Genomic DNA, 12,546 nt, shown 5'->3' on the forward strand with positions numbered 1-12,546 from the left:
TAATCCCAGAATGAGGTTAGAAAACATTTTTCATTTCTCAAGACAGAGTCGTAAGTTGTGAAATGGACAATTTATTGAATATACTGTTACAGTCACACCCAAGAGTGGCATTTGACAAATGCTGCTTTTTAATCCCCCCTCCCCCCCTCGCGGGGGCATTTTCCATACGAGCTTGTAAAGCAATCCATTTATCAGACCTTAAAGAAATCAACTTCCTGATCTAGTTGAAAAGAAACTCCAGTACGATGAGGAATTGAGGGAGCTCTCTTGTGATGAATCTTGCCCCCAATATGGAAGCCTCTCTGCAGTGTACGCTGGGATTCTACAGCGCAAGTCGTGATTCCTCAAGAAACTTTTTTGTGATAAGTAGGGCGTGATCGACGATGGTCGACAATGATCGCAGGAGTAGGTGGCGTTCGTTGAACCTTCAATTTGGAAAACTAAACCTCAGCTCCTCTTTCATGTCCCGGGCTTCCTCTGTTTCAAAATCTAGATCCGTGTTCAAGAAGGGTGTAGGGCACTATTCATAAAGTTCGGGAGATGTCTCCCAAAAAAAAAAGGAACCTTGTTCACTTTATCAAAAGGTCCGAAGAGGTTCCCTCAATCAAACGACATTTTATAATTGTTTAAGTATTTTAATATAAAAATTGAGTGATCTTGAGCTCATTGAAATCATCTCGTCAAGATGCTCGATTCTACTTTAAGTTTGCCAGATTGTGAATCGTGTTTGCTTGACAGGATAACCCGAAGAGATTCATTCGATCGGACGACATTTTGTAAACATTTCAATGTCTTAACAATTTCATAATTAAGTGATCATGAGCTCATTGGATTCATCACATAGAGATGCCCGATTCGAATATGAAGTTATCAATAAAAAATTATTTGACCTTCCAATTGAGCACTAAGAGCTTCCAAAAATAACCTAACGACTTAATTCAAGCTAGATTTTATTCAACTAGTGTCATTCTGTTTGGCTCAACAAACCGCTCAATATAACTTTAAGCTATAAGCTTGCTAAAATCAAGATTTTAGATGATTTTTTATTAAAATTTGAACACTCTTTGCTAAAAATTTACCTCACAGTCATATCGAGTGAAAAAAAATGTCATTCGAAGCCTAGAATTCAAAATTCCCAATTTATGACCCATATCAGGTTGGTCGGTCAACCAGGGGGCCTAAAGTAAGAGATATTATCATCTATCTTTAGTACTACTAAAGATTAGTCCTCATAATCATGCAAGGATAATTCGTTTAGAGCAACATTTTTACCTTGATCACATCAACAAATCAAGCAAAAAACTCTTGGAATGATAATTTAAAATGCAGACTAGAAACTTTTATAGAATTGTGAAAGATTTTTAAATTGATGAAAAATTCATCAAATATGCATTAACGTTGATGGCCAACACTTGGACATCTTCATTTAAGGTTAATATATGTTTTAGACAAATAATAATACCAAAGTTATTAGAAGGGCTAAACCAAAACTCTCGTTTTAGTTTATAGTCGTGTTATACTGTTAAGACCCGAATAACAATGATATCCATGTAAGCCGGACCAAAGTTTTCAAATGTTACAAAATACAAAATGCTGTGGCAAAACAAGTATATCAGCACACCAATTATCGCAAAATTAATAAAAAAATAGACTAAAAGATGTACCCCATACTCTAAATGCATTCTTAGTAAGATCACTATCGTACTATCGTGGGATTATAGAATAAAAGCCAACACAAAAAGGCAATGAAAAAGATGCATAAAAGCGCATCAGGTTAAATCTGAAAATGCAATGCAGACCAGCATTAATTGCTTCAGCTAGAAAATAAAAGAAGAAAGCACATCATTCTCTGATGTTTAAAACACATGAAATGAGCAGCGAGTGCGGATACTCTCAATGCTAAATGTTATATCCACATGAGAACAGCAGGCAATAACACTTCAAGACCAGACAGAAAACATTAAATCACTGAGAAAAAGCATTAAATGTTCGACTAAATCATGCCTGTTTGCTATTGGGCTTGGCCGATTGGTGAGATGGTGATGAAGCATGAGAGCCATTTGAAAGACTCCTCGCAGCGAGGTGTCCATTTCTTGCAAAAGAACCATGTGTTTTGAAGCCGTTCCTTGCATTTTGGCTGTCAATTTGAGATGTGGCACGCTCGGCTTGCATGTTTTGGAAAAGAGGGGAGGAGCTCGCCATGTCCTTGAGGTTAATCAAGGGCTTCAAGGCTTCAACTACTTCACTCATGAGAGGCCTTACTTTAGGATCCCTGCTGAGGCAACGTTGAGCAAGATGAGCAGCTTTCTGGGCTCCCTTAATAGAGAAGTTTCCCTCGAGTCGAGAATCTATGAGCCGGTAAAACCTCCTCCGTTCTCCAAGGTAAGGCCGAGCCCATTCGACCAAGTTGTGCTCTCCTATAGGGCGGTTCTTGTCCATGGACCTCCGGCCTGTCATCACCTCAAGGAGGACAACACCAAAGCTATATACATCACTTTTTGAAGTTAAATGCCCTGCAAATATTGTAGGGTATCAGAAGAACAGATAAACAGAAAACAAAAGATATTCAGCTTCTACCCCTAACATGGTTGAACAAAACTGAAGGTTCGAATCTGTTACAGAAGAAAAAGGACTGATAAATAAGAAATTTTCAAAAACCCATTTAAATTCATCGGCTAACATCTCCATGTGCTGAGTTGTCTAGCAAGTCTTGTCAGTAGTAGGCTTTGATAATACAGGCCCCATATAAAATGTCATCCGTAAAATCACAACCTGCTTGATCAAAAAGTTCTAAACATGTACATTGGATCCAACTTTTTTCGCAAGAAAAATAATCTGAACCCTGCTCAAGACTACAATCCAATCAAAAGATTAAGAGAGCTAAGAAAACTAGTTTTCCCAAAAATGAGCTCGAACTTATGTCATAGACGGTGTGTGGTTCGCTTGAAGCAGCAGGTGAGTATTGACGAGTACTACTAGCCCGTCATCTAACACATGACTCCAATTGGTATTGTCCTGTATGTATTAATCAACCAAGTTCAATTGCACAAGACGACAAGTGCAACTATATTGAGTTCTTGTTCAATCTACTTGGCATTTCATAGCTCTGGACAACTCCATATGGGTGACTCACAACATTAACTGGTTGATTAAACCTAGGTTAAGTCTCTTCGAGTTGGTTCGACCAATGCAAATATTGGGGTGCATCAACCTTCCAATTATTTACTTTTTCAAGAAGCCAAAATGCACAAAAATGAGAGAATGGTGGCAATCAAATACGCCTTGGACACTTCAAAATTTTGTCCACAATTAGATCTAGAATGCAAATTCTTAGTTTCTATGTTCACGGAACGTCCCAATCATGCAGCAACAACAACAACAACAACAAAACCTTCATCCCACTAGTGGAGTCGGCACGTCCTCATCATGCATTCTAGAAAAAAAAAATCTTAAATTTTGATAGCTTAGAATTAACCAAGTCAGGAATTGTGGTCAGACGGTATTATTTACTTTCCACAAATGTTTCAGAACTTCCAATATATATTAAAAAACCACTAAGAAACCAGGAAATATACTAAACACAAATCAAAATAACTTGAAATAGCAATATAGTTTGTATACAACATAAAATAACAGTACATAACAATATATATCTACCCAAAAAAAAAAAATAGTACAAAGAAACTACAATCATAAAACTTATCAGCAGCAGTACTTCTATTATAAACTAAATCTCTCCTGTCAAACAAATCAATCTATTGTTTCTTTTCTGAAAGAAGCAATCTAATTTAATGGTAAGTTTTCATGACTTGGTGAGCAATTACAAACTTATTATGCATTAAATTAGTATGTGAATGTTTATCGAACTTATTATGCATAACTTTTAAGATGTCATATCATGATCACTTTCATATTCAAAGATATCTTCAAAATTGTATCCGTGAGCACTCTAAAAAATTTGCACTCAAAAGTACATCTTTACCATTTCTATTTCTTTTATCATGTACAAGTATATCACATCCCCTATGAGTATTATCTGATAGTAAATCATGATTAACATAAGCATTTATTTTTCATTTCATATCAATTTAAAATCATTTAAATATAGTTTCATATTTCAATTATTTTTCTCCTATTTGTGAGACATCTTTAAAACAATCAAAATACAAAACATAAATGAATATTTATTTTAAAACCATATAGCAAGCTCAACTTGATTAATCTGAAATGCAACTTCTAAATAAATCATTAATCTAATACAAATAAGAAATTAATTACTCACATTTCTCTTAAAATATATCTTTAATATTTATTCCTTCACTTCACTATGTCACCCATCTTTTAGCAATCTCAAATCTAAATAGCCTTCTTCCAAACTTTCTAATTAAAAAACAATTTAATAAAATTAATTTAACTAATTATATCATTAATTATAATAATAATATAAGTTATAACATTAATTTGACTCCATACAGATAGTGTCTCCATATCTTAAGTGCAAATACAACTGTTGCAAGTTCCAAATCATGTAGGTAATTTCTTTCATGATTCCTCAATTGCCATGAAGCATAGGCAATGACCCTTCCATGCTGCACAAGTATACAAGCCAAGCCCCTCAAAGATGCATAACTAAAAATCTAAACCCTATCTGAACATGAAGGAATAGTCAACGCTGGAGCGAACATTAAATAAGTCTTTATCTTCTGGAATGCCTCCTTAAAACGACCTAACCATTCAAACTTCACTATTTTCTAAGTCAATCTTAATAATGTCATGGTAATGCATGAAATTCATCTACAAATCTCCTGTAATAATCATCCTGACTTAGAAAACTTCTGACATAAGTAACAGTCATAAGTTTTGGTCAATCTGCAATCACTTTGTTCATGTTATGATCAACAAATGTTTTATCTCTACTAATAATATGCCCAAAAAAGTCACACTTCTAAGCCAAAATTTACATGTAGAAAATTTAATATATAGTATATTCTCTTTCAAAACCTACAAAATAGCATGTAAATAATCTGTATGGTTGGCTTCATCAGTAAAATACACTAAGATATTGTTTATAAATACAATCACAAATAAAAACAAAAATTGTCTCAACACCCTATTCATCAGATCCGTGAAAACCGTTGAAGCATTAATCAATCCAAATGACATCACAAAAAATTCATAGCTCTAATACCACGTTTGTCAAAACTCGACCTGATAACTTAAAATCAAATAAGTTAAAAACAACGGTCAGACGACATTAACAGTTAACTTACTTTCCACGAAATTTCAGAATTTTCAATATATATAAAAAAGCAATTAAGAAATCATAAAGTATACTACACAGAAATCAAAACAACCAAAAATAACAATATAGCCTGTAGACAACATCTCAAACGGGTATATAATAGTATATGACAACCCAGAAGAAAAAAAGTATAAAAAAACTATAATCATAACATCTATCATCAGTTCTTCTCCTGTAAACTAAATATCTTCTAACAAACATATCAATCTATTATTTTTCCTGAAAGAAATAATTTAATTCAACGTTAAGTTTTCAAGACTTGGTGAGAAATTATAATCTTATTATTTATTATATTAATTTGTGAATTCTATGCATAAATGACTAAAAGAAATGTAGTTAATTTATTGAACTAAAAGCTTTTAATTTAAATTAACACTTCCTACTTCAATTTAATCTCAAATTTGAATAAAAACTTACTCAACACTTTCTAATTGAATAAAAACTTGATAACATTAATTTCACTAATTATATCATTAATTCTAATAATAATATAAGACTTAATATTTAGCTTGTAGGCTTTCAGATCGATCACCTCCCTTACTCGCACGCAAAAATTTTCTTGCTAGCCTCTATGACCTCATATAACAAAACTTGATATTAACATATTTAATATATGTCAATTTAATGTATATAAAATTTCAATAAATAAGTCTAACACAAAGTTTACCTCAACACACAAATTAGGATTTCGCTAAGCTTTGGCTCTCCACTTCATACGCGCGATTCTTTCTATTACCCCGTACAAGAAGTTCGCATCACCTCTTCTCTCTAATTCGGGACTTTCATAGTTTTGATCATAGTATCAAATGCACTTAAATTTAACATTTAAGTAATATCTATCCATCTATCTATTTATCTATATATATATATATATATATATATATATATAATTAAATAACTTAATTTAAAAAATTTAAAACTCACATTTTAATTAATCTCGGTCGAAAGCCTTAACACGAACGCATGTGGCTCAGCTTCGCCTTTCTCCCACATGAAAGCTTCATCTCCTCCACTTGAACCCACAAAGCAAAGTTGTTACGCGTCCTGCTTCGCACGAGAGCTACTCTTCTCCGCCTTTCTTTCTTCGTCAGCAAACGAGCCGCTTGACTGACATTTCTTTTTTCCTTCGCTTCTTCCTTTTCTTCCTTTGCACACGGCACCCTAGGGCTCACCCTTTATTCCTCCTTGGTGTCGCTTGGCTTCTTCTTCGCACAGGCTTTGAATCTCAAGTATGAGAAACACGCGACTCCTCTTCATCTTCCTTTCCTTGCTCTTCTTCACTATCATTGCTTCTTTCTCATTCCTCTTGTCTTCCTCTTGTCTTCCATCACTCGCTAAAAAGCCACTCGGCTTGAGAATGTCAGCTAGGGTTCGGCACGATACACTTTCCTTGGCTCGATACCTCTTGTCTTCCTCTTGTCTTCCATCACTCGCTCACAAGCCACTCGGCTTGAGAATGTCAGCTAGGGTTCGGCACAATACACTTTCCTTGGCTCGATGGCTGTGTCGGATGCGAAGCTCCTCAACGAAGTTGCAAATTAGGGCTGGAAACGACCACTCTGATTTCTTCTACTCTTGCGCTCTCATTCTCGCTCGTTCTTTATAGGCTAAGAACGAAATGAATCCCCCTTCGATTTTTGATAATCGAGCCACTATACGGTTATAATTCGAATTGATTTTTATTTTTAGGCTATTTTATTATTATTTTTCAAGAGATATTACAAGGTTCGGGTCATGCGACTTGAGGAAAAATTCAAACTTTTAGTAGCCAAGCCGGACCTATGAGCTCTCACTCCAAAAAATTAATCGGCGGAAGAGACAATGCTCAATGCGAGTTCATCTCTGGGGATCATTTTCCTCATTTTTTTAGGATTAATGTAATATCATTTGTATAAATAACTCCATTACAACATCAATCAATCTCCAAGTCAACTAGAACTTGTTATAACTTTCCTCAAAGCCGGCTAGCTGCCAGCACCATTATCTCAAGTTAGTTCCTCTAAGGTGGTAGTCATTCTTAGAGGTAATAAAAAACTGACCGTAAGTTAGTTCCTCTAAGGTGGTGGTAATAAAAAACTGACCGTTAGACTTCACAATTTGTTCTCTTTTTCTTCCTCTTCTTCTTTTTTTGTTTTTATATTTTAGTTTTTCTTTATAATTTTCTTTCTTTTTTTGTTTTTATATTTTAGTTTTTCTTTATATATATATTTTTTTTTTTTTTTTGAAATGGGCTTAAACATATGCTAGTATGTGCCTTCTGAACTTATGAAAAAATAGTCTCGTAATGAAACAATGTATTTCTTTTTGTTTCATATGTTAATATAATTTGAATGATGTTTATTTATTTTATTTCTTAAAATAAATTAGTTCTTACTCTCAGGTTAGTCAACAGTGCAAAATAGTGAAATATAAGACTTATTGGTAATGATGCTTGTACTGTCTGCTTATTTTTTTCATGTTTATGTAGCAGTAAATTTTATTTCTAAAATAACTCATGTCAGATTAATCCTAATGTTAAAATTTGTACCTTTATTCAGCAATCAAGATAATGTGCCCTTTTCATTTCATATAATTGGTTAACTTGACTTAATTTTCCTTACCCTTTATCGTTTCAAACACCATCTATCTCATTAATCTTCAAATTATTTGGTCGTTCAATCCTTGTTTCAGCTTCGCACAACCATAAAAAATTTAGGAATGTTGTGATCATAAATTTAGTGCCGGTTTAATCATCCATAATTTAGGTGAATTGACTCCCATTTATCATCTCTCTTAAAACAAAAGACAAAATAAAATCTTAAATATAGTGGCGAGTTTGAGCATCACCTTTCTTACGGCCAAAAAGATCAAACTGTATCGTCCTAATACAGGTCGGTTAAGATTAAAGGGCATGAGATAAAGGTAAGAATAAAAAGGGCAATTCTTTTTTTTCAAGTCAATTAATATGCGGCCGAATTCGACTTTAGCCTATTTCAATTAATGACAAATGGATGCAGCCACCGATCATGTTTGTATAAGGATGTGATACTTTTGAAAGATGTGAAAATCTCCTACAATACAACTCTCCAATAACGATTAAAGATATTTTAAAAACATCTCCCATGCCTTATAAGTAAATTTTAATTTTAATAGAAATTAAATAAATTATCATTTTTCTTCTTTTTTTTCTTTTGATTGATCATAGAGCAACTAGCAATTGCCTAACTAAATGTTTTTCCAGTGCCGCTTCCCGTCTTGGACTGGTGTACTGGCCAAGACTTGGGGACTTATCTGGACATCATCGACAAAGAGATGAGTTGATTGTTGAGGAGAAAAAATCATCTCACGCAGAACCACGATGAAGATGAGTCGAAACTTGAAGCAGTCAATTCTAATTCAGTGGAAATCCTCCTAATTGTCCATTTTGAAGTTAAAAGTGGTCACAAAGTTGGTCTATCTTCCTTTGTGATGACAAACTCAAGTAGAACAAAAACAACAAAAGACACCCCTGGCTGCTCACCACCCAGGACTTCTAGCATGTTCATTTAAGAAAAAGTCAAAATTTACACCAGAAAGCAGCTTGCTTCATACCACCTCCTGGAACATCAGGCCATTAAATTTTTCAAAATCCATTTGGACAAGTCATAGTTGCTCCATTCTCTTGACATATATAAGAAAGCAATTACTCAGCCATGTGTTTTTTTCGTCCATATCTTATTCCAAAGTCTATAAAGAGCTAAGGCTTCAGAATAATACCATTAGTTTTCCAAAGAAATTAGAAACGACAATTTAGGCCAAATGGACTGAGAAGCCGTCAAAACTTGCTGCGGTGAAAGATGAGAAATAAGGGCAAGTTGTAACACATGCATTGGAGGCGACCAAAACTTATTTGCAACAAGACAATCAATCAACAGCAATTTCTACAGATAAGATGGCTAATCAGATGGAGAATTGAAGATAGGCCTGTCCTAAGCGAAGCCTTGGGCATTGACACCAATTCAACTTGTAAGAAATTACCTCAATCAATTACAGGATCATACTACAAGACTGGAACCTCTCTAGAAACCTCTAAAACTAGCAAAAATATTTTAAGTAATGACCATGCAATTTGATGAAGTAAGGAAAAGGTTTCTGAAGCTCCTAGTGAAACCTAGTTGATAAAGAGAATATTTCAGTTTATATCTAAACACGATTGTAATGGTGTTCAAGAATGAAGTTTCTTTGTCTAGAAACTAAAAGAAAAGTATCATGATAAGAAAATGTTAATATGATATATATATCTTTTTTTTCTTGTGCTGGAACTTTATATATAGAACTTCACATGCAATTTTTTTAAAATGCACTCGATTTGCTGATGTAATTAATATTTCTATCACGTTATTGTATTAGAGATGATTACTTCTCTTAAATTTGGTAGTGGGTGCTTCGAATCTTTGGTTAACCTTAGGACCAATTTATCACATGGAGAAAGACCATTACTATGTGAGAGCCTTGTCATTATGCGGTGGTTTCCATTTTAAAACTCACATATATAAAGGGAATTCTTGACAAAATGAGATTTTCACTCTTAGTGGGGCAGCATTACTTGGTGTTGCTAAGTGACAAAGAATACAATTGGCAAGCACAGTTGGCCATATAGGTTATGTATAAAATTAGGAAATCTTGTCGGTTTTTTGTTTTTTTTTTTCAAACTAAGTAGTAGTGTAGCAACTAATTTTACAAATATAAAGCTAAAAATTTTTCAAAACCCATAACGACTAGATGAGGCTCTCCCTAGGGAGGAATATAAAGCAAATACAAAGGCAAATATAAAGCAAATACAAAGGCTCTCCCTAGGGAGGAATCCACATAACGAGTAGATGAGGGTGGATACTTCCCTTAAGAAAGAATATAACACTTGAATTAGTTTGCCATATCCATTTGTGTAGTTACACTTAAAAATCACATTTTTAAAATTTCTGTTGTTATCATTATAGTTGCAGTCATTGTTGAGTCAAATTTCAAGTTGGTTCGTCATAGATAACAATGACTAGTGTGTTTCTTTGTTTTAATGTGCGCAATAACAACTTGTAATATGTGTTGATTTATTCTAATAAAACAATATTGTAGTTGGCACTGCAGATTCAGATGACATGTAATAAATTTTATCCAAGCCTAACATGATACCAAAACTATGGCTAAGAAGTTGTAACTCCGCCAAGTATTGCTCCAGCACTGACAACCAAAGCCTTACTCAAGGACGAACCCATCACATTTGTTGGCCACCTATAAAAGAGGAATTGTAAAGGAATGACAACTCACCCCGATAAGGGAATCTATTATTAAGTTTGTATGCCTTTAAAAGCATGAACAGCCCATAAGGACCACAATAAGTATAATTAAAGGGTCGAGTGACAGCCCATAAGGACCACAATAAGTATAATTAAAGGGTCGAGCTCAGCACAAACACATCAGGTCAAGCACAACAAAAACTTGTCGACTGAGTTCCAGATGTCAACCCATTGATACCTGTCGGTCAACTTTTTGATAGATTGCTTTGAAAATATGGTAATGAAAATAATTTTTGAAATTTAATTTAATATAATAAGAGGTATATAATTTAGGTTTTGAAAGTAGTATGTTTTAATTTTCTTTTTTAAAAAAATGAGACCAAATGGATCTCATTCGTCCAATAGTTTGCATAATCGTGCCCGATACCGCAAATACCTAAGAGATTTGTGACATCCGTTTAGTCTGCGAACCTTTTATGTATGACCGACAAATTCCCCTATCTAATACAAAGATTAAATAGGGTTTATTTTACCTGGGTTCCAAGTTCCCTATAGAGGCAAGCCCCTATAGTTAATTACATTTCAAATGACTAAGGTCACTTGAGAAAACTCTCGATAATAATCAGTGGTTCTAGTCTTCAAGATTTTAAGGTTTAGGTTCTCACGGTAGGAAGTGAGTGGTTCTAGTCTTCAAGATTTAAAGGTTTAGGTTCTCATGGTAGGAAGTGAAAAAAAAAAGTGGGAGTGGCTCAAATATGAACAGTTATTTCAAGAGTCCAAAGAAAAAAAAAGGTAGGGGATGTCACAGATCCTGAGGAGAACCCTCAGTGACTTCCCAAACTATCCTACTGTGTGGTTGTGTTTTAGAGAAGATTTTATTCAATAGTTTAATTCTGCCAATTTTATTATTTAGGACTTACATATGCATAATACTCGATTATACAAATAACCCACAAAGACAAGAAGTTTTACGTCACTCCAGATGACAACCTCGAAACCTAAGGCGAGTTAGGACTTACGCTACACAACATGGTTGTGCAGGAGCCTAAAAAGGGAGTGTGGATTTACGTCGCACTAGGCAAGCTACTTCGAAGTCCTATAGGTTGTTATTATGCTAGGAAGGGATAATGCTGAAGATCTTCTTGCTACTCGATCTGAATTCCTCGCCGTGCTGCCCACAAAGTTGGCTCCAAGCTCCTGTCGTCACGACGGCTCCAAGGTTTAAATGTTTGAGATTAGTAGTTTACATTTCACAGTTTTGGTGTCAATGTTTGGTTTTGTTTTGTTTCAATTTTGGTTTTGCATGAAGAATAAGCAAATCGCTGGAAAATAAAATGTACTTGAAAGGTAAAAATGCAGTAAAGTAAAATGTTGTAGGTAAACTGTAAAAGCGTACCTGTGCATCTACTACGGTTGCGTTATTAATGTTGCGAGCATAGTATGATTTGCAACATATTTAAACATACTTGCAAGAAAAATAAATAAGGCAAGAAGACCTGCATGAAAGTCATAAAAAAGAGTAGTAGAAATCACGAGCAAAAGAAACCTGTAACTACATATGACAGCTCAAGACTAGGTAAAAGACATTGGTAAAAGTGGGGACTCAGAGCTGGGCCGTGTGCTTCCCGACCTTGAGTAAGAGTTGTCTACTCGACAATTTACAGAAGGTAGTTCTTAACCTCAATCCAAATGACTAACCATGGACTTTTATAAATTTTCATAGAAAAATTATTTGATTTTCATGCAAAAGTTGTTGTTTAAGTCTTTTTTATGCCGAGTTTTTTTTTAACATTCAAAAGGGGTTTTGTTTTATTTTCGTAAATATTTTTGTAAAGTCATATAGTCCACAGGTTAGTCACTCTAATCGTGCTAGAACTACCGACACCCTAAGAGCGTCGGGGGCAACGATCCCACCAAGAATCGGCGAATAGTATCATGGGTCCTTCCCTCTCCCTTATTGAAGATCCTTGAGGTAGGAGATACTATTCTAATAAT

The 12,546-nt window shown here is 34.4% G+C and overlaps 1 protein-coding gene across 1 annotated transcript in view; it reads right to left on the minus strand.

The window, feature by feature from the left end:
* Nucleotides 1–1,746: 1,746 nt before the first annotated feature.
* LOC110033644 (probable serine/threonine-protein kinase PIX7) overlaps nt 1,747–12,546 on the minus strand; it is a 50,552-nt gene continuing 39,752 nt past the window's right edge. Inside the window, exon 6 of the mRNA XM_020737692.1 lies at nt 1,747–2,513. Within this exon, the coding sequence (XP_020593351.1) occupies nt 1,999–2,513 (515 nt within the window). The 3' untranslated portion in view covers nt 1,747–1,998. The remainder of the gene's footprint in view (nt 2,514–12,546) is intronic.

The sequence above is a fragment of the Phalaenopsis equestris genome, unplaced genomic scaffold, assembly GCF_001263595.1.
Source record: "Phalaenopsis equestris unplaced genomic scaffold, ASM126359v1 Scaffold001244, whole genome shotgun sequence".
In the NCBI taxonomy this organism is placed as follows: domain Eukaryota; kingdom Viridiplantae; phylum Streptophyta; class Magnoliopsida; order Asparagales; family Orchidaceae; genus Phalaenopsis; species Phalaenopsis equestris.